This window comes from Pecten maximus, chromosome 10 (genome assembly GCF_902652985.1).
Source record: "Pecten maximus chromosome 10, xPecMax1.1, whole genome shotgun sequence".
NCBI classification, from domain to species: domain Eukaryota; kingdom Metazoa; phylum Mollusca; class Bivalvia; order Pectinida; family Pectinidae; genus Pecten; species Pecten maximus.
In genome coordinates, this window is record NC_047024.1 from 37,098,561 (window position 1) to 37,123,026 (window position 24,466).

The 24,466-nt window shown below is 36.1% G+C and overlaps 1 protein-coding gene and 1 long non-coding RNA gene across 2 annotated transcripts; one reads left to right on the plus strand and one right to left on the minus strand.

Moving 5' to 3' along the window:
• The first annotated feature begins 1,246 nt into the window (after positions 1-1,246).
• LOC117335728 (sodium/calcium exchanger regulatory protein 1-like) lies at positions 1,247-23,101 on the plus strand. Its single transcript, XM_033895904.1, has 4 exons — positions 1,247-1,459; positions 20,180-20,355; positions 20,641-20,754; positions 22,134-23,101. The coding sequence occupies exons 1-4, from the start codon at positions 1,381-1,383 to the stop codon at positions 22,194-22,196; spliced, it is 432 nt and encodes a 143-aa protein (XP_033751795.1). The 5' UTR covers positions 1,247-1,380; the 3' UTR covers positions 22,197-23,101.
• Positions 22,701-24,436, minus strand: LOC117335729. The gene is made up of 2 exons (XR_004534483.1): positions 24,046-24,436; positions 22,701-23,986 (listed from the first exon to the last, which is right to left on the minus strand). It is a non-coding gene; the product is annotated as an uncharacterized LOC117335729 (long non-coding RNA).
• Positions 24,437-24,466: the final 30 nt, after the last annotated feature.

A 24,466-nucleotide genomic window follows, 5' to 3' on the forward strand; every position in this document is an offset into this window, starting at 1 on the left:
AAAATGAACCGGATGTGAAATACACGTGTCGTGACAGCGGCGATGTATTTCGTAAGAGCTGCATACAGAGAGAACCCGGATGCTGAGGTGCATGTGTGACTTATCAAGGGGAATGTATACATGCCATCACCCACATACAAACTGATGTTAAGTAAAATATGTGTTTGTAAAAGAAAGCAATTGAGGGCCTGAGTTTTTTACCAGAAATACCGGTGTAAATAGATACATTGAACAGGTACTACAGCCCGGAGCTGCGGCACAGACAATGCGCAAGCCATAAAATATGTTTACGTCTGCACACGATGTCTTATACACCAGGGAATAAAAACAAAAGGGATAGTTATAATAACGAATCCGTCCTGGAATCCACGCTTTCTTTTCCGGAATATTTGTACTATTTTCGCTTACAGACCGGACTATCGTTTAACAGGCCAATCGTCTCTAAAATGAACCTGTACAGCTATATATGAACTAAGGAACATCAATTAAATACTTTCGAAGAATTAGTGATGCAAACTTTCAGCTGTAAAAATATAAGATCAACTGTAAACATCCAAGACTGAGGACGCATATATTCGTATATGATTACATGTATTAAACTATCCATACCATCACGTGGCCTCTGTAGAGTCACGTTTAAAAACTAGAGTGATGGCCACTTCTCATAAATAATAATAATACTAACAATAAATTCTATGGAATTCAGATGCTTAAGTTAAAATGAATTAAATCTGCAGTCCCAACTTAGTATATGTCTTTAGTTCTTGACCAGCTGTCTAAAATATAAAAAAAATCGAATGATTAATTAATAATAAGTTGATTATCATGGGGAAATGCATCGTGCATATGTTTGCTGCATACTTTCAGTGGCGTTAACATTGTAATATTGTTTTTATTAGGATAATTTTAAGTAGGGAGAGATGAAAAATGGACCTTTTGCGCGTTAAAGTGTCGGACGCTATTTATTACTAATAAGAACTGTGATGTGGAAAGCTTTGTTAGCTTGAATATGTCAATATTTTCCGGGCATATTTAAAAGGCGGTCAAGTTTCTAATACACTTTCTTCGTACGATTGTCATGAATTCCTAGTAAAGCTTTTTACACCAAGATATTGACGTTAGCATTCCTTCAGGCTAGTCATTTTGTGAATGAACAGTGTCAGACGAATTTTAGCATCAGTTGTGTACTAGCCATGTGTATAACGCCACTGGGCTACCGTAGAACAGCCCTGAAGCCACGCATATTTTAATGACGATCCCAGTATAATACGGCGGTAGGCTCACAGTCTTACCAGATGAGCGTCACATAAGCCGCTGGAACGGTCAGTGTTGAACATTCTTTATCCTAGATATTACGATAGTGAGAATAAATACAAAATCATGGTGGACAAATTTCTTGCAAAATGGAAAGCCGATATCGATTCCTACAAAAATTTCGACGCTGCAATGATAGCTATGGGTAAGTATTCGGCGATTTACTTTACATTTGTTTTGTTACTTTTTTTTTTATTTTTCTAAATATTAACATGTTTAAATGAATACGGCGCAGGAATGCTAATGTGATGAAGGTTATAGTGTAAAGTGTCGACAAAGGAAATGAGTGTTTATCCTGACAATTAAGACCTTACATATACCGTATATCTGATTGTCGTGGATTGGATTTATTTGGGGTTATACAGTACTCAGCTCATAAGATGATGTCCACGGCGGTTGGGGCCCATTTAGGGCTTTCGTTATCCTTGCAGACAACGTGATAATACCTCAGCCTTGTACTGAGTTTTTACCACACACGCGATCGCTTTGATACTGTATGGGCCGTGGAAGTATACGTGTATTATGTGGTCTTTTGTCTGCGTATGTACGATTTTCTTAATTACGATACAAAACTGTTATGGAGATGACAGGAAACAAAACATCTTCTTAGCTTACCTGTTACAATGGATGTCACAGCTGCATGCACACACGGCCGCCTCAGATCACAGGGACATGAGAATTTGTTACATTAGCCGTCCCTAGTGTGTATGCTTGGTTTACGATATGCGTGGGAAAACCAGCAAATGTATGCAAGCTATATCGACAATATTTTGCCAGTTGAAGCAGACAATTTTTGACCAAGCTCAGCAAAACCTACACCATTTAATAAAGTCATATTCAAAATGGCATATAAATAAACATCTTGTGGACATGGTCGCACTACCTTTTTATATTACCAAATATATTCTTAAAATATTTAGAATTGGTCTTACTAAGATACGTCTATCTGCGCATTGTTTAGCCATTGAAGCTGGTAGATATAATAATACTCCAAGAATAAGACGATTTTGTAATATGTGTAATACTATACAACAAATTGGAGATGAATATCATTTTATTCTTGAATGTAATAGTTATAGAAATTTAAGGAAAAAGTACATCAACGTTATTACTGGAATAACCAATCTGTTTCTTAATTAATTCAGCTATTCAAAGTAGAAAATGTTAAGGAACTGTGTTATCTAGGAAAATTGTGCTATACACAATAGTCAAGGCCCAAATACACGTAGACTGTAACTAATTCTCAGATCCCTGGGCCTCAGATTACACGCGAATCCTGTATGGCGTTATAGCAGGTACATGAAGCCACCGAAACCTGTTAAAATTTGGTCTTACACTTCGTCAAAGATATGGTGAGTGTGAAGGATTCTGTTTCCAGACTGGTATGCAAGGCCGGAGTTGCTTCAATTAGTATCCGCCTCTTCAGTTTCGAGTGACATGTCAATAACCAGTACAATGTTTTTGTTTTTCATAAGGCGATTTAAACTTTAAAATGTATGAACAGTATATTTTGTATATTTAAGTTGGGTTTTTTTTTACAAGAAAGTCCAAATAAATAAATTAATGAAACAGGTGTTTAAAACAAAAATGTATTATTTAAATCAATTTCAAATAATATGGTAATCTGTGACGTCATCTATTTCTGCTGGCATTAACAAATGCTTTGTCACATGGGTCTTTCCTCCGCAGTGATCATGTCACGCAATCAATTTCATCTATCGTTTCACAGAAGTGACTATGCACAGGGACATGTCTAGTCTTATATGGTAAAATCATTTAGAAATACCTTATTTCTGGCTATTTTATCTGGCAAGGCTAGACGTGTCCCTGTGTTTTAAGTGGACTGTGGAATGTTGTCTGGGTATTTCGCAGGCGATGATATTAGGATTTTCCATAATCCGGTTTTTTAACCAGCGTCCCATGTGTACATGTTTGGCATCCGTTCAAAAACATTGGTAAAGTGGCTGAAATACGAAACGCTCTATACTACGTCCAAAACTCTATTACGACAGGCTCACTTAAATTGATAAAAACCACTAATGCAACTTTCTAGTGTAAACCAAATGGAACACAGCCATGACCAACTATCAATTATCGCCTCTTCATGTTTCCGCCTATTTATGAAAAACCCGTGACAACAAAATGAACCACGGGGACCTGTCACGTCATAATACGGGGCGATGAGTGGGAATTCGTGACAAATCCATATGAAATGAACATTACCGACGACATTTTCTGTTAAAAACTTTTATAAATGTCCTTCAATTAGTATGAGGCAACAAGTGCTTGCAAAGAGTACTGTTTTGCTCGCAGGGGCTTGACACGTTCCTATGATTAAGAATTAACCCTTGGGTTTAAATATCTTATCCTGGATCATGTCAGTCATCCTTTGGGACAGTGCTTCAAACCGGAAACATCAGAGTCGATTTTTGTCTTGCTCTAAAAGGCTATAAATATGACCGGATGACCTAGTTTTAGCATACGCTATTTCACCCTAATGCGTTCATGTAACAGGGGATAAGACACTCATTACCCATTGTCTATATCATACAGACTGCCGTCGATCAAATGACGAGCTCTGTTAACCCAACGATCGCGTTCGGGATGGGGTTCAAATCATGCCACATTGTTATTCGAGTGGAATGAAAACCATCAGGCTAATGCACTCGTAATTCGTATTGATCAATTTCAATGAAATATTCAGGACCTGTTTTGTAAAGTATTATATACATATATGTACGTGCGCGCACATGCGAGGGCTTGTGTGTATTAAATCCGTTAATTTTAAAATAAAGCATGCTATTCAATGCTTGAAAGATAAACTAATTAAACGAACCCCAGCCCTCAAGTTCCTGTTTCACGTGCTGGTCATGGGTTATCTATTTTATACGTTCCGTTTGCGCATTTTCACAAAATCGTCTGCTGGTTTAAAGATAAGAGAAATTACGCAATCACCTAGTAAATAGCTGTTTTCATATAACCTTTCTCGGACCAATGATGATTGGTCGGCTGTTAATTGACTTTGCTCAGGAATAATGACCCACTGTTTATTCAGAGTTGTTGTCTAGACTTGGCTATCTAGAGCAAAACTATCTGAAATATGTCTCCATCAATGAGAAGTGGGGTAAAGCCGTCCCGGTTAGGTTTCAAATCCATGTACATTTGGACCACGTGTTTTCTAACCAAATGATCAAATATCCGTAGTCGAGTTTTTCTTTTTTTTCTGATAAGAAATAAGTAAATTAAAAGATAAATAAATAAAATACCATTTTCTGTGAAAGAGCTTTTATTCGTCCTTCCATCTATGTAACGGACGTGTTGTGTATTGGAAAGGTTGCTCGTCCGTTCGGCAATGATTGACATCACTTCATTTTGTACTTCTCAGAAAGTACCAGACAGATTCTAAACTAGTATTACATAAACAGTTCTCTTGGGTTCTAGTTCTTGAGCATCGATTCTGTTTGTGGTATGGGTAATAAAATGGCTGGCAGACGACTCTCATTGATTTTAGGTTTGATTCCATTGCTTTTTCTGCCTTTTCCAATTTTTCTACACATACTTACCTTTTTGCTTATTTGGGGGAAAAACTGGATGTATCTATGTAGTTATTTCACTTTGGCCCTTCCCTAGACTGGATGTATCTATGTAGTTATTCCACTTTGGCCCTCCCCTAGACTTGATGTATCTATGTAGTTATTCCACTTTTGGCCCTCCCCTAGACTGGATGTATCTATGTAGTTATTCCACTTTGGCCCTCCCCTAGACTGGATGTATCTATGTAGTTATTCCACTTTGGCCCTCCCCTAGACTGGATGTATCTATGTAGTTATTTCACTTTGGCCCTCCCCTAGACTGGCCACCGTCCCCAAAGTTCTCTGTTAAGAATTGCTCACTAAAGTTTGATATAAGCCTATCCTCCTCTGGTTTGAAACTTGCGATCAGACATACCCTGGGGACCAAAATCATATAGGTCAATTTTACTTTTTATGTTTTAATATTCTAGAGACAGGCGTCCAGTTTAGTTCTCCCTTTGCTATAAGCAAGAAATGTTTACAACGGCGTCATCAACCAACCGCTATGCACTATGAACAGTGTCAAAGGTCAAACCGAAAATTATCAACTTGTGTATCTTCAAAAGTTATTATTCAAGGATAAACTTTTCATTTTGCTTAGTTTATGAGGTCATAAATCCAGTAGTAGCCGCCCCGTGCTTCACTGGGTTTATGATATCATAAACAAAATAAAATAAAACGTTAATACTTATATTAACAATAGTTTCTTTTAACAAGAGCAGCTTTCAAAAACTCAGATATAAATATTTACCCTGTGTGATATGAGCTCAAGATTATTGTGACATCCTTTTACCCATGCATAACACTGGCATTTGCAAAAGTCGTTGACAGACATCTAAACCCCGCCCACTTTCTCCGTGACAACAGTAGAAGAAGTTCCCGCTTGCAAGTTCTTTTATTCCCACCTATTTAATCGTATTGTTTTATTTATTATTAAGTACACGTGTCTTAGTGTTATGGAGATAAGGTGTGGCGTTTGCGGGGGAAAGTTCCCCAATATTTACATATTCAAACCCGGCAGACCGGGTCACGTTCTACACTCAAGTTATCGACAAATGAACGCAGTTGTGTACGTGTACTTAAGTCATCGATTCAGAGACTTAATAAATATTACAAAATAAGTTTCTAATACCATATTGTAGTAATGTATGGCAATGATCCGTGGTATCAAATCAAAGTCACACCAAGACAGGTTACATTTAATGATAAACGAAATGCCTTGCGTAAAAGAACGTATATTTTGATTACCTCCATTGGTTTAATGTTATTGCCATGAAGAAGAGCAAGCCGTAAACCTCAAGCTGAATATTCTATCAGTAGTAAGGACAACATTAGAACATTATGAAAAAATAATATTATATATTTGCTAATGATGGGAAAGACCACTGGGGCGTGACACGTTCCTTTGACCCAGAAAGAAAAAAATAACCCCACGATAGCCTATTATTTTGAATTATATCTGTGGTAAAAATGTGTTGGAATATTTATGATTAGCTTATTACAGATTCAAATTATAGTTTGATGAGCGTACAAGATATAATTGTAAACAATACAAAATATCAGTTTGATGTTACATGTACATTGTATATTGTTTGGATTGATGCCAAGAATAAAGTTCGTATGAGGAAACGGTTTGTATTGATCAATACATACATGCACCAATCGATATATTATGTAGAAAACACCATAAGGAATGTAAGATCGAAGATATCAGCACCCTTCAATTTGAGGTATAGAAGAGTAGGAATTAAATAAAACTGCATCGCACGGCTGTTTCAACCTTCTAGGACTCGCCAGTGCTGTTAGGGACATCATACAGTCTTTTCAACCTTTCAGGACTCGCCAGTTACATTAGGGACATCACACAGCTGTTTCAACCTTCTAGGGCTCGTCAATGATGCTGGGGACATCATACAGCTGTTTCAACCTTCTAGGACTCGCCAGTTACGTTAGGGACATCATACAGCTGTTTCAGCCTTCTAGGACTCGCCAATGATGCTAGGGACATCATACAGATGTTTCAACCTTCGAGGACTCGCCAGTTACATTAGGGACATCACACAGCTGTTTCAACCTTCTAGGGCTCGTCAATGATGTTAGGGACATCATACAGTTGTTTCAACCTTCTATGACTTGTCGGTGATGCTAGGGACATCATACAGCTGTTTCAACCTTCTATGACTCGTCGGTGATGCTAGGGACATCATACAGCTGTTTCAAACTTCTAGGGCTCGTCAATGAAGCTAGGGACATCATACAGCTATTTCAACCTTCTAGGCCCCGTCATTGACGCTGGGGACATAATACAGCTGTTTCAACCTTCTTTGATTCGTCAGTGATGCTAGGGACATCATACAGCTGTTTCAATCTTCTTGAACTATAATAACGCTGAAGGGCCAAAAGCGTGGATACCTTTTGGAGGCGATGGAGGAAACTAAAAGAATATCAAAAGAAATACAATGTATCTGAAATTAGTAGATAGCCTTATAATTCCATCACAAATTTCAATATTGGATTTCAAATGAACGTCCAGCACGTGTACACTCTGAACTTTGCGACTATTTGGATGAATGAAAAGGCATGCAATTTTCGGTAAACAAAGTTAAATTTCTACCACCTGTAATATCACAGAATCGCACAAACGCCACATCAGATATTAGCGGAACAATGTCTGTGCAGAGTTAAGATCAAGGAAACAGGTGTAATACTGTAGCTACTGTCTATAATGTTACACTGTGTCAACAAACGGTTTGATATATACTGAAAGGAAAAAGAAAGACAATTAGAAACAGCCGGTTTACTACGGGCAATAAGAAATGTTATAGAGAATGTAATACCAGTGTAATTGAAAGATAGATAACCACTCTGTCGTTTGTGAAAATTTCAACCATGTACGTTTAGTAGCCTCCTCGTATTATAGTTTGGTCCAAAATTAATATTAATATGGTTCTAGATTGCGCTCTAGATCCAATATCGTGTACGTCTCCCATGAGCTGCAGTGGTTGCATGGACTCTTGTATGCACGGAATTAATCAGGGTATTGACATTTCTCATTGGTGTACGGTTTCATTCCTCGTCAAGTGCCATTGATTGGTTCTATCGGGGAGAGTTCAGGACTGTATGGAAGCTAGTCTGGTGTGGGATATTGTTTACTGGCGTTGTCCTCCCGGAACGTCAGTCGACGACGCTGGATTAGAGCTACAACACTCGACGTTAGAACTTGATCTCTTTATACACGACGTCGGCCGTCTGCTCGATAAACTTCTCTAACGTTGCATTGCGAAGCGATGTTCACACTCAGCCATTGCATTCGTATAGCGCGTCGCCGCGCTGTTAATGTGGACAGAGATATGGCCGCCACGATATGACCGAATACGTGAAATCGTTTACGCAACGTTTGTATCTTTTGTGTGATGAGGTCATATTGTGTTCCTTGTCCTTTCCGTGGCTGTAAAAAAGCGGTTGCGCAATAGGTGCGAAAGTCGCATTGCCCGATCTTGCCGATGCGTCGTGACACGAGGCTGATCGGGTCGAGGACGATCTGCAACCCTTCCTGTGGCATGAAGTCTGCGGATGAGACGATAAATGACCGATGGATGGACTCCAAATGGATTTGCGACCTGATCTTGCGAGTCACTTTGCATAGGAAGTGAAATGGCACGACCCCTTTCAACTTCCGAAAGTCGCGGTATTGTTATGGTTAATTCTTGCCTTTAACATATTGGAATTGTGTCTGAAGAGTTGCTCACAGAAATTTTAAACTGATTCTTCAGACTGGGCTCGAATATCGTGTTTTGTTGCTATTCTTTGAACAGTCGGCATGGGCAGATTATGTTAGTGTATCAGTGACTTTGATTAGTGTACCTTAGAAAGGAAGCCTTATGGGCAAAACTTTGTCAAGTTTAAAGGTATAATCAAGGATTTAGTCTAAATTGCCGACTTTTCGGTTACCCTTTTAGTATAGATATGTTTAACACTACGCAGTTGTTTAATTTTCACTAAAAACAGCAAAGATGGAATTAGCCTTTTCAAAACGATGTCATTCAATTTAGATATCTATTTCTAACCCCCTCGCATCGAAGTCCGGGACGGGATATAACGGTCCTTTTGTATGTGTGAGAAGTACAATTGTTTCACTCTATGCCAGCGCTCTAGCGACTTCGATGAAACTTTAAATGTTGGTCAAGTATGAAAATATCCTGAACATATTCATGTTTCAGGGTGCCCATGTCAAGGATAAGGTCCGTTACTATTTATAGAAAATCTTTAGCTCTAGCGACTTCATTATTTAATGCTGCATTAATTAAATTTCTTAATATATAGGTCAAGTATGAAAATACTCCAAATGATCCCGTGATGTAGGTGAACAGGTCAAGGACAAGGTCACTGTTATCGATAGAAAATTATTTTCATCGTTCTAGCGACTCCATTTCTTAACGGACTTTGATTGAACTTCATATACATGTCTTTATGAGAATACCTCTAACGAGTAAGCAGCATGGCTTATTAGAACAATTGCAGGCTATTTCAGTAGGTCTACGTGGCACGCGAGGGGATTTGTATCATCTGCGATGTCTGGTTTCTTTATGTGAACACACATTTATTCGAAGTACTCATTAGTATCGTGGCGAGTCCTCGGCTATTTTCTCCTGTAGATGTAGAATGGTTGTAAGTCGGCTATCCCGCAGTGTCTATACCGCCAGCTGTTGATACTCAACTCGGATTTTAATAAACAACAATACTATTCCACATAGATACTGTAATCTTAGTCTATTTAATCCCTCCAATTCAGGCCATTCTCCTCTTCGCCACCGAAATTTATTCACAGATTTGGTTTGTAAAGGTAGTCCAACGAAAGTAAAAATGATAAAATAAAGCAAAGTCTCTGTACAGGTCTAATTCGGTATTGTTTGTAACATATAGTCAATTATCATATCAAATAAATGATATACAAATATCTATAGAGCATGTGTAAAGACAGTGAAGTGTTTTTATTTCCTATTATAGCCAAACAGGTGCTTGTCTAGATCTGTTCAACACAGGAATGAATTCCAAAACCACTGTCCATACACTGGTATCATAGCATCACAATAAAATATTGTTGGTGGGTTGATAATTCGTACTGTTGGTGGGTTGAGAATTCGTACTGTTGGTGGGTTGAGAATTCGTATTGTTGGTGGGTTGAGAATTCGTATTGTTGGTGGGTTAATAATTCGTACTGTTGGTGGGTTAATAATTCGTACTGTTGGTGGGTTAATAATTCGTACTGTTGGTGGGTTAATAATTCGTACTGTTGGTGGGTTAATAATTCGTACTGTTGGTGGGTTAATAATTCGTACTGTTGGTGGGTTAATAATTCGTACTGTTGGTGGTTTGAGAATTCGTACTGTTGGTGGGTTAATAATTCGTACTGTTGGTGGTTTGAGAATTCGTACTGTTGGTGGGTTAATAATTCGTACTGTTGGTGGGTTAATAATTCGTATTGTTGGTGGGTTAATAATTCGTATTGTTGGTGGGTTAAGAATTCGTACTGTTGGTGGGTTAATAATTCGTACTGTTGGTGGGTTAATAATTCGTACTGTTGGTGGGTTAATAATTCGTACTGTTGGTGGGTTAATAATTCGTACTGTTGGTGGGTTAATAATTCGTACTGTTGGTGGGTTAATAATTCGTACTGTTGGTGGGTTAATAATTCGTACTGTTGGTGGGTTAATAATTCGTACTGTTGGTGGGTTAATAATTCGTACTGTTGGTGGGTTAATAATTCGTACTGTTGGTGGTTTGAGAATTCGTACTGTTTGTGGACCGAGAATTCGTGCAATGTCTCTGTGGTCACGTGTCTTCATTGAAAATTTATTCCGAAATTCACGGAAATTAACTCGGACGTAAAAACGTTACTATTTTGATAAAATGACAAATTGTCTCAGGGACTGATAATTCCTGGAGCTCTCAAACTCGAGTCTGTTCAACTCTGCTGGGGAGGAGGATGTAATATGTTTAAATGCTAAAAATAATAGTATGTATGTCTTCTTTAAATATCATATGAAGTGAATCATTCCCCTTTCTTGCTCTTACTAAACTAAAAACCAAAAAGTCGCAATATGATGACAATACTTCTTGAAAGCTTAAAACCAAGGGAAGGGAGTGCTTGATTTACGTGAATGGAATCTAGTGATGTTAAAACATTGCCGTGATGTATGTAGTCAGATCTCGACATAGAAAACACTACAGTTAAATCTCATTGGGTGAACACTCCACTTACAGAACAGTTATATTATACCCTGAGAAATATTAACCTTTTGGCATATCAGATTCCCAGTATACATTGATCAAAGCGCCATACTTAGGCTTTGCTTTAATTGGAGCTAACTTGACTGTACCCATGTTACAGTAGAGGCTACCATGACGTCAATTCAGATGTTAGAATGGAGGCGCCGTTATTTTGTATTCTATCCTTAACTCATTACTGGTAGGAAGCGGTAACGATGGAGTAATGAAACATAATTAGATCCACGTGCCGGAAACTATTGTCTCTTGTGTAATGCTTAGGGAACATGTACACAACCAGATGTGCACTATGAAATTCTGCACACTTGATTGTAGAAATTGGTTGGAAATACACATTAAATTCTCACTTTTGCGTAATTAAACTAAAACAGTGCTATAAATGTAAAATAACAAAATATTTCATCACAATAGTCTTTCTATGAGTTATGAGAGACTATTAACGTTTAAAAAGATAACGTAACACTTATAAACTATCACGTAACAATTATTATCAGTCTCAGGAGAGTAAACCATTTTAACGGTGCATTGAGTTTCTTTGACGATTTAAAATATCACAAAGGGTTTTGGTACAGAATTTAGCACAGTGTCTGTCTGAAGGAACATATTGCAGCTTCTGATCATTATGAAACTGATTTTTAACAAGACCATTAAATGATATGAAAGGCACTGACCTTCAATATTTCCCCACCAGCCCAATTTATCACACATTTTTGTATATCATTAAATCGAAGTAGGGCTGTTTGTTTGACCTCTGTAACCTTGAATGAAGGTGTACGGTTTATCGCCCCGTGATCAGCCAGGGTCATTTTGAGGCGGTTTCCTTGTAGTAGTTAGTAAGTTCCTCACAGAACAACAAACAGGAGGCCCGTCGCAGGCTATCCAGCGTAATAATTAAGGGTACTGTGTCTTGCCAAAGGACACAACCACGACAGCACAGACCGGCCCGTTTCCATCACAGAAGTTTGTTCAATGCAGGCTCACATAGAATAGATTACCGTTTTAATTTCCCCATGTAATTTTTGAATCACATTTAACATTCTGGTAACGCCTTATCAGGAATAAGTTGCATCTTTTCTCCATTTCAAGTGCACATTACCTTCAATTTCAAATATGCTGGGTTTTTTTACGAAAAACCCACCGAATGGCCAAAAGAACCTTGTGTATAAGATATATATTCTTGTGCTTATCTGTCAAAAAGATCACACTTGAAAAGTAAATTGATACCGTCACACTTGATCACTTGACATATTTCACGAACCTTTCAGCAAATTTAGTTTAGATTTAGGCCTGCTTCCAAAACGCCCTCGATCAAGGTATAAGGTCATTTACATAAAGCCTTTCTCATCTTGCATTTAACTGTCATGTTTCAGACATTCCATGATCAATTTTATAAGAAATTTTTACCATGAAAACGAGTAATATGTTTGATTCAACGATGTGCAATATTACAATGTTATGCTTGTTAATAGAGCACGATTTCCGCATTGCTGGAACTCCTCCTACACAATCCACTTAGAGTACGTTTGTGGGCATAATCCGAGGGTTTCTGTAATTTTATCGGCCTTTAAAAAAAATCCGATATGGGTCGACTGACATCAGAACTTCTGCCATTCCGTGCCATTTCCAAGGCAATTCCTCATGATGAAAATTGTTTCCGATGATTCCGAGATGGTCGGTTTAAATGGATTACCTATTTTTTATGCATGCTGATATTCGATAGTAGGCTGAAAACGCTAAACGAAAGACATCAATTGTTTAAAAGGCCGATAAAAAATCAGAAATCTTCGGATTAGTAGATATACTGAACGGTATCTACTTAATGTTCTCTAATACTGTTTTGTCAACCATGATACGAAACGCCCCCACCTCTATTTAGCTAGCATTGCTCAGATGTACTTATGTATATATTTTACATCGCGTGTCTGCAGCAGACATCATATGCTTGTAATACCATACGTCTATGGCTATATCGCGTGATCGCGTGACTGCTGAGTCGTATTTATTCGTTTGATGGACCATTTCCATCTTTGTTCACTTACGTTATTAGTCATCTATCTATAATACTTGTGTTAAGTAGTGGGTGTAATTAACAATAGGTATTCGCCATGTCCGGGTGCAATTGCAACATCTCGGGGAAATTCCGGCACTCCTCAGGACACAAGGACTGCCGGAATGTTCCGAGATGTTACAATCTGGCACTGTCATCGAACCCTAGTTAGACAATTTTTTTTAAAAATATAAAAGAGCTATGAGCATAAACATCAGATTTGTTAAAAGCGGATGTCACTGGGGCGTGTTTCTGACAATGAAGATAATTTAACATCAGGCTGTTTTGATCATTCAGTATGAACAAAACGAATCACGCCTCCATGACGAGTTTTACACTTCGACCAACTTTGCGGAGGATTCGCAGTTGTTTATGAACTAAACAGCATCCGATGAATGCTATAATATAAAATAAGACTATTTCTAAGTTAGACTTTGTTCTTGTTTTGGTCAGTGTGTACTTGTAAAGAAGCGATTCTGTACCTTAAAGTGAACACCTTCTTTTTGTGATCGTCTTTGTCCGCCATCTTGAAAAGACGCGTACATGTTCAGTTATGGACTGGCCGCAATTTTATCACAAAGAATTATAAAAAAAAAAGCATATCGAATTACAAATCAACCGCTTCAAATAAACAAACACCTTATATAACGCGAATGGGTAACGGTCACTTCATATAATGTAACAGTCACTTCAAATAATGTAACGGTCACTTCATATAATGTAACGGTCACTTCAAATAATGTAACGGTCACTTCAAATAATGTAACGGTCACTTCATATAATGTAACGGTCACTTCAAATAATGTAACGGTCACTTCATATAATGTAACGGTCACTTCAAATAATGTAACGGTCACTTCATATAACGTAACGGTCACTTCATATAATGTAACGGTCACTTCAAATACGACCTCTTCCTATAACGAAACAATAACTTAATACAATGTATAATGAAAAGACCACTTCATATAATGAAACGGAAAACTTCATATCAAGAAACTGCCACTTTATATTAAGAAACGACCACTTCATATAATAGAAAGGTCATTTTCATATAACGAAACGGCCACTTCATAAAACAAAACGACCACTTCATTTAACGAAACGACCACTTCATTTAACGAAACGGCCACTTCATAAAACGAAACGGCCACTTCATAAAACGAAACGACCACTTCATTTAACGAAACGACCACTTCATCAAACGAAACGGCCACTTCATCAAACGAAACGACCACTTCATCAAACGAAACGGCCACTTCATCAAACGAAACGACTACTTCATCAAACGAAACGACCACTTCATTAAACGAAACGGCTACTTCATAAAACGAAACGGCCACTTCATCAAACGAAACGGCTACTTCATTAAACGAAACGACCACTTCATTAAACGAAACGGCTACTTCATATTACGAAACAACCACTACAGGTATATTTGTACCTTAGTTTCCCCTGATTATTATACATTCTATCAATATAAATCGTGGAGGTGTTGTGTTTATTGTCTATTTCGTCAATAAATGTTAAGGAAGGTTCGCAAATCTGATAAACTTCTCATAAAAAATGTTTATGGCTATAAACCGACAAGCGGATGTGTACTACTAACACAGTAAACGACTGTGGTACATTTAGCAAAACTCTGATGCGATCAGATAAATATTTAGGGCAGAATCACATTTTTGTATATATTTAACCAGTTACACACAAGTAGGATAGTGTGATGATTTAGTGTTCACTCTCCCCTACTACCCTGAGCAGCTGTTTCATTATTTCTATAAAAAAAAAAATCCTCCTACCATTCGCAGCCCCCACAAACACCCCTCATTAAAATACTTCCTTTTTAGACTTTGGGTATAACATATTGCATACGCTGCTCTGAACCTACTTCATCTGGCTACAGGTCTCTAAATAATTATTCATGATGCTATCCGACAAGGCATCCATCATAAGTTTCTAGCCGTTTACCTCCTAATGAAATCTTAACCAGACGTAAATCAGTTGACCTAGATTTGTATGGCGGGTATCATCGTGACCTAGATTTGTATGGCGGGTGTCATCGTGACCTAGATTTGTATGGCGGGTGTCATCGTGACTTGGATTTGTATGGCGGGTGTCATCGTGACTTGGATTTGTATGGCGCGTGTCATCGTGACTTGGATTTGTATGGCGGGTGTCATGGTGACCTACATTTGTATGGCGGGTGTCATCGTGACCTAGATTTGTATGGCGGGAGTCGTCGTGACCTAGATTTGTATGACGGGTGTCATCGTGACCTTCATTTGTATGGCGGGTGTCATCGTGACCTAGATTTGTATGACGGGTGTCATCGTGACCAACATTTGTATGACGGGTGTCATCGTGACCTAGATTTGTATGACGGGTGTCATCGTGACCTAGATTTGTATGGCGGGTGTCATCGGTGAAGCAGAAGACGCTTATCTCTCCAGAACTCTTGGTCTCTTTTCTTGTGTTTTTAATGGTCTCCAATCTATATTGGAACTGGACTGATTTATTTCTCATGTCGCTGCGTTTATGGATAAAAAAATTCATATTGTACTCAATACTATCTCTTACATAGAAGACACAAAAGAAAAACTCCGATTCTGAAGGGTACCTAAAGTAGGTTGTCTCCCAGTATGAAGATTGTGTAAACATAATAAACACAGTTTTACATACAATTAGACAGTAATTATATAAATGTGTGTTGTAACTTTACAAACGAAATTATGTAAATAATTATTCATAAGCAAGTTGTGCATACTGTAGTGATTTTATTTTTTAAACAAAACACTTTTAAGTAAATCAAATTAACAAAACGTTGTCTTTCTAATACATTAATGTAATTAGACTTACATTCGAATCACATTTACAATAGAAGTCTCTATATATACACTAATGTAATTAGACTTACATTCGAATCACATTTACAATACGTAGTCTCTATATATACTAATGTAATTAGACTTACATTCGAATAACATTTACAATACGTAGTCTCTATATATACTAATGTAATTAGACTTACATTCGAATCACATTTACAATACGTAGTCTCTATATATACACTAATGTAATTAGACTTACATTCGAATTACATTTACAATACGTAGTCTCTATATATACATGTACTAATGTAATTAGACTTACATTCGAATCACATTTACAATACGAAGTCTCTATATATACATGTACTAATGTAATTAGACTTACATTCGAATCACATTTACAATACGTAGTCTCTATATATACTAATGTAATTAGACTTACATTCGAATCACATTTACAATACGAAGTCTCTATATATACATGTACTAATGTAATTAGACTTACATTCGAATTACATTTACAATACGTAGTCTCTATATATACACTTATGTAATTAGACTTACATTCGAATTACATTTACAATACGAAGTCTCTATATATACTAATGTAATTAGACTTACATTCGAATTACATTTACAATACGAAGTCTATATATATACACTAATGTAATTAGACTTACATTCGAATCACATTTACAGTACGTAGTCTCTATATATACATGTACTAATGTAATTAGACTTACATTCGAATCACATTTACAATACAAAGTCTCTATATATACTAATGTAATTAGACTTACATTCGAATCACATTTACAATACAAAGTCTCTATATATACTAATGTAATTAGACTTACATTCGAATTACATTTACAATACGTAGTCTCTATATATACACTTATGTAATTAGACTTACATTCGAATCACATTTACAATACGTAGTCTCTATATATACACTTATGTAAACAGACTTACATTCGAATCACATTTACAATACGTAGTCTCTATATATACACTTATGTAAATAGACTTACATTCGAATTACATTTACAATACGTAGTCTCTATATATACATGTACTAATGTAATTAGACTTACATTCGAATTACATTTACAATACATAGTCTCTATATATACTAATGTAATTAGACTTACATTCGAATTACATTTACAATACGTAGTCTCTATATATACATGTACTAATGTAATTAGACTTACATTCGAATCACATTTACAATACGAAGTCTCTATATATACATGTACTAATGTAATTAGACTTACATTCGAATCACATTTACAATACGAAGTCTCTATATATACACTAATGAAATTAGACTTACATTCGAATCACATTTACAATACGTAGTCTCTATATATACACTAATGTAATTAGACTTACATTCGAATCACATTTACAATACGTAGTCTCTATATATACACTAATGTAATTAGACTTACATTCGAATTACATTTACAATACATAGTCTCTATACACTGTATATACATGTACTAATGTAATTAGAATTACATTCGAATTACATTTACAATACGAAGTCTCTATATATACACTAATGTAATTAGACTTACATTCGAATCACATTTACAATACGAAGTCTCTATATATACACTAATGAAATTAGACTTACATTCGAATCACATTTACAATACGTAGTCTCTATATATACTAATGTAATTAGACTTACATTCGAATTACATTTACAATACGTAGTCTCTATATATACACTTATGTAATTAGACTTACATTCGAATCACATTTACAATACGTAGTCTCTATATATACACTTATGTAAACAGACTTACATTCGAATCACATTTACAATACGTAGTCTCTATATATACACTTATGTAAATAGACTTACATTCGAATTACATTTACAATACGTAGTCTCTATATATACATGTACTAATGTAATTAGACTTACATTCGAATTACATTTACAATACATAGTCTCTATATATACTAATGTAATTAGACTTACATTCGAATTACATTTACAATACGTAGTCTCTATATATACATGTACTAATGTAATTAGACTTACATTCGAATCACATTTACAATACGAAGTCTCTATATATACATGTACTAATGTAATTAGACTTACATTCGAATCACATTTACAATACGAAGTCTCTATATATACACTAATGAAATTAGACTTACATTCGAATCACATTTACAATACGTAGTCTCTATATATACACTAATGTAATTAGACTTACATTCGAATCACATTTACAATACGTAGTCTCTATATATACACTAATGTAATTAGACTTACATTCGAATTACATTTACAATACATAGTCTCTATACACTGTATATACATGTACTAATGTAATTAGACTTACATTCGAATTACATTTACAATACGAAGTCTCTATATATACATGTACTAATGTAATTAGACTTACATTCGAATCACATTTACAATACGTAGTCTCTATATACACTAATGTAATTAGACTTACATTCGAATCACATTTACAATACGAAGTCTCTATATATACATGTACTAATGTAATTAGACTTACATTCGAATCACATTTACAATACGAAGTCTCTCTTATATCCACTTTCACAATTCTACTTATACTCCGATGGGAACTTGAAGGCAATGGCAATGCGGATGAGAAAAAACAATGACTTTATGTCTTAAGGGTTTATAAGGATAATTTATTCAAGATTTCACAAACCAGATCGAGATTCTTGAATAGATAAACAAGAATATTAATGATTTAAAGTGAAACCAAAATCATATCTACGTCACGACGTCACGGTATTGTGGCGTTCCTATTATTTCCATGGCCAAATTCATATTTACAGCAAAACTGAACAGTTCAGCTTAAAGAACGTAAGATAATTTGGTACGCCACTTCAGTGGCTTCCGTTCCACCCACATCCACTCCTCTAAAAGAGAACATATATATAAACTCCTTAAATATCTTTGATTGCTCGAACGTATTCGTATCAAATCTGTTTTATGTGGACGGCGGTGTCTGGTATCGCTATATTATACCTCAACAATCTACGGCAGCCCATAACAGTCATTGGACGTCTTCCTTGCCCATTAATGAACCAGGACACAACGTAAATGCCTATCCTACTATTTAAACTGTCCCGGACCCGTCTTAATGAAACCATTCTCGTGCTTAAACATGATTTCTGTGCTCAATTCAACTTTCCTTAAACTCACTAAAATTAGAGAAAAATGAATGAAAAACCTAAACATTAAAAATAATATTTCGCTTGAAGCCTTTCAAAATTTCCTTCAAATCATTAAAAGAGATGTGAAATCAAACATCGTTCGTCAAAATTATTTGAACCGGAGTCCAACCTGTTTACTTGGGCATGAGAACGTTTCATAAATATTGGCCCAGGTGTTACGAAAGTGTTTTCTATTTCCCCAGTGATATCTGAAATGTTGAATCGAAATTCAGCCATTGTTTGATTATATTAGAACTAAACAAAGGCTCCGATATGTTTGCATTAATTCATTAATAAATCCTAGACGACAGTGATTAAAAAGGCCGAACTTTGATATCGCACAGGAAATACAACAGTTGTCTATGTTTACATTTCTCGTTGCAGCCTTGCCTTCAGCTCTTATCTCTAAATATTGACAAAGAACTAAATCTGACAACTGTTCTGTGTAAAATGAGGTCATGACAGCGACAATTAAACCCTTGGAATATTACTTGAATAATATGCATTTTAAACGTCAGCACGCAACAGCTACTTGTAACCACGGTGGTCGTTTATGATCATTCAAAAATAAAGTACCATCGATAACCTGAGGTCATGTGACTATATTGAACGCGAGAATATTACTGCGACAACGCGAGAATTCAGCGGTGAGTAATTGTATTTAATGTAGACAGTGTTGCTGTTCTCGTATTCTAGCGTTTACCGTCGCGTTCTCTCGCCGCCGTATTATCGTAATATTAATGTAGACCTTCCATCGAGGGAGCCAGGATGTGATATTTTTGTCCCTCGTATTATCGTAATGTAGACCTACCATCGAGGAAGCTAGGATGTGATATTTTTGTCCCTTACAGGTTACCAGAACCATATACAATAATTAAGCATATCATGTTTATATTTTTTAGAACTTGACCCCAAAGCCCGTGAAGTATTCAAGACGTGTGCGGGAACGTTGGAGTACAAGAAAGACGGTGATACGTGGACAGCCTTAGCCGGAATAGAAGGACTAGGGTTACGGGAATATGTTTACAAACTTGGAGAAGAAATTGACGGAGTAGGTCTAGACGGAGTTTCGTTGAAGGTTAGTCATAGTCAAAAGGGTTGTCAGAAAACCCCGCGATCCTTAATATGATGTACATGTATTGTAGAGCACATTTTAAGTCTCGATGTGAAAGAAGAAATATCGTTTTTTTATGTTGTCTGCTATTTTATCATACTTTATCTTATTTCATCCGTTAATCTTTTAAAAATGTGTTTTAAATTATTCTGCATTAATTTCAAACTATAGAACGCCTGACATTTTATTTATTTTATTGATTCGTCTATCTATTTACAAGCACTACAAGCTGTTGTGATTTAATTTCAGACTACATCACATCTAGAGGGCGATGCTTTGATAGAGCATTCCACTTCACAGAAAACCGGTATTCCCATCACGATAACCCGCCGTGTGACCGGAGATGGAAACACTTTGGATTGTGTACGTTTTACTATAAACAAATCACAGATGTTATCTTGTTGGAAGATGTTAAGCTAGTTTATTCTGTTATTACCAAAGCTAATCATTAATTGCTAAACCTAAATGTGAAAACTTCTGATCCACCGCTTAACAATTAAGGGTATTGTTATTCTCATTTTTTCCTTCAAAATGAAGATTGTATAAATATAATTAAACCAATTAATCACAACGAGACAATAATCACATAAATGTGCAAGTCTTTTTACGAGAATTGTTTAAATCTTCAACATAAAGTGTTTCATACTATCATAGCCCATATCTCTAACCCCCACTCTAGCTCAAGTTCCTGGTGTAGGCAGACATGGTGTCAGGGCCAGAGGAAACTCGGGCTACCCCCACTCCTGTAATAAATCACATTTATAATACAATCTTTCTAACACAATATTAATCATTACAATCAAATCGCACTTACAATACGTAGCGATGCTGTGATAAACTTAATCTAGTCAAATATAAAGTAGATAAAAAGATAGGGAACTCTTTTTTCTAAACAACGTACAAGGCGCTCGTTTCTCCAACTTCAAGTTCTTTATTAACTTTGAGTCTTCCGACTCACCACTATCCTACACACACGCAATATACAAATGTACATAACATTGACAACATGAAAAAAAACAAAAATAAATCCGTGCCAGAGACAATATACTCGGAGAGCATAACTATGTAAAAGAAATTCGTTTGACATTTGCCACTTTGATATATTTGGCCAATTGTTCTAATTCTCTGGTATTTTGTCCGTTAAATAACTGTACCAATTTAAATATACTTGTTTTTTTTAAATAGAAATTTTTCGAATATTTCTTACGAATATCCGAATAACATGGGCATATGAGAATAAAATGAAATTCATCTCGCCATCATTTAAATTACATACAGTATAGATTCTCAAGTGTCGCTGGATATTTTAATAATGACCCTTTTCTACATTCAAATCGTGAGTTACTACAACTTTTAATTGCGAGGTTTTAATGCAACCGAAACGCTTTCTTAGCGTTATCCCCTTCAAACAGGTTTAAGCTGGTGAACTATAAATAGTGAATCTGCAGTCACTACATATCACAAAAGAAATCCTAACCATTGACTCAATTGCATCACATGCTTACAGTTTTCAGTAAAGATGACAACAGACCGAACGTTACACAGTGGTTACACTACGTACGTGTGTACGTTACACACTTGCCTCTCCAACAAAAACTCAACTGTGTCGTTCCGATACCATTGTCGTTTATAATTACAGTCTCCGAATGAAATCCTTCATTCTAAATCTGTAATATAACGTATGGAGTATAGCATGTAATATTGATAACATGTAATATGTAATTGTTTACTTTCTATTTTAGACTCTTCACGTACATGTAGATCCAAAAGTTGCCGAGATGACCTACACAATGACGAAAATTTGAATTCGGAACCACTTAAATGACTTGGAATGGTCGCACTAATTATCCAGTGAATGTTGTGTGCGTAACGTAACAATGGCGCTTGGTGACGTGACAGGGCAATTACATATTGTGCTAATTGGTATTCAGTGAAGTGTCTCCGTGAAATCTACATTTCTTGATTTTGATGTTAAAATGTCATCGTAAAATTGTGGTTCCCTGAATTTCAACTTTCTTTGGCCAGTTATGTATAGAGCCATTGTTTGTATATAACATTTAAGGGTCTAATAATCTAATAGTCTACTTCGTCTATGGTCTACACCGTTGTTATTTTACAATTTTACAATTGTATAATTGTCGTTAGAATCCAAGCAAATTATCAGTTACACAGACAAAACATTCTTCTAAATATATTATACTCAATATGAATGCCGGCTGCAGTTTTGTCCAGCCTACGATAGAAAGACTTCATGGAAGGTTATCTTAATCAAATGGCACTGCTGTGGTTTTGAGACTACAAACGATGAGTTTGAAAATGTTTTTAAAGTTTCTGGTCAAAGGAACGATAACTCTGGGAAGCTTGGCGACAATGCACAATCTCATATCGGTAATAACCATCATCATTCAACTTCGGGAACTACAGAAGTGGTATTGTCGCACTTATCAAGATATGGCATCAATAGTGATAATGTGATAATGACTTTCATTAGTTTTCAATCTTAATAATGGCTATCGTTCTACTTTCGTCATAATTCTTTTTCATTTGGTACTGTAAAATTTTGATCGAGGAACTCAAATTCATATTATAGATTTCGTATATGTTCCAAAGCAGTGAAATGTTGTAATGCCGTTTGTAATGTATCAGTTCGACAGCAATATTTATTTTGAAACATTTTTTCAGTGTCCGAATAAATGGCATAAAAGTCGAAGATTGTTGTCTTTTGTTAGTTGACCTGAGCCGTAGGCTCGTGCGAGCTATTGTTATGGGCATCGTCCGTCGTTCGTAAACTATTCTCAATGATAATTGTTTTTTTCTCGTAAACAGTACAGTGCAGAGAATGAGCATTAACAAATAAATAACAATAATGCATGGTAAAACAGGATGGTCATCAGTATTGTGATTTGATTATCTCATTTATATCAATACTAAATAGGTATAGAATAAACTTGTTTGGAAAGACCAGTAAAAGGTCCTGACATTTCTATGTTTTAAGTAAGAAAATACAAGATGGCCGCCATCTTTAAAGTATGTTCTAACCATAGCTCGAATGTCAACAGTTTCATTGTTATGAGACATGGTGTGAATGTCACAACAAGAGTTGCTCACTATCTTAAAAGTTCGTTGAATTTACAAGATGGCCGTACATTGCAAACCATTTGAACTGTGGTCTCACGTGACCTTTACATTCTAATGAAGTCTTCAATGTTATGATATATGCAAATTGATTACACATAAAACTTTTGGGGATATAAAGCTGTGCGGTTTGTAGAGGATGGGTGTCAAGGGAATATCAATAGAAACAAGGATAAAAGGGATTGTATCTAAATGCCTAGAGTATCTTCTTTGTCAAGACTGTAAATATATCGAAATATATCTTCTAAGTGAAATGAAATCCAATTCTTCATGGTATGTGTCTTGTTTTAGATGTAGAGCAATAATGACCAATCACGTGATAGTTACATTGTAGGCCTATAGACCTCTTGTTTTAGATGTAGAGCAATAATGACCAATCACGTGAACGTTAGGCCTATAGACCTCTTGTTTTATATGTAGAGCAATAATGACCAATCACGTGAACGTTAGGCCTATAGACCTCTTGTTTTTAGATGTAGAGCAATAATGACCAATCACGTGAACGTTAGGCCTATAGACCTCTTGTTTAACATTTCCCCGCCTCTGCGTTTTAAAAAGCACCAATTCCAAAACCATGGTCCATTTTAGCAGGGACATATATTATATGTCTGATATTAGACCACATACATATGATTTTCACTCGTCAGACGTTTTAAACTGTGCTAAGCTGATTTAATTTCTTATGAGATTATTTCGTTCAGATCCATCTGAATGCCACCTCGAGATCCTTTTAGATTAACAACCGAATCATTCGGCGAACGTACTTGTAAACGATTGACCGAGGGGACAATTCACACACAATGTTCAGCGATATTGTCCGTAGTTCATCTGCTTCGTTCATCTACGTAACTGTATTATGTCTGTGAAGTGACCATTTTGAATTAAAGGATGTGACCTTTCTGTATTTGATGTTTCTTGGCAAGGGAACAGATTGTATCGA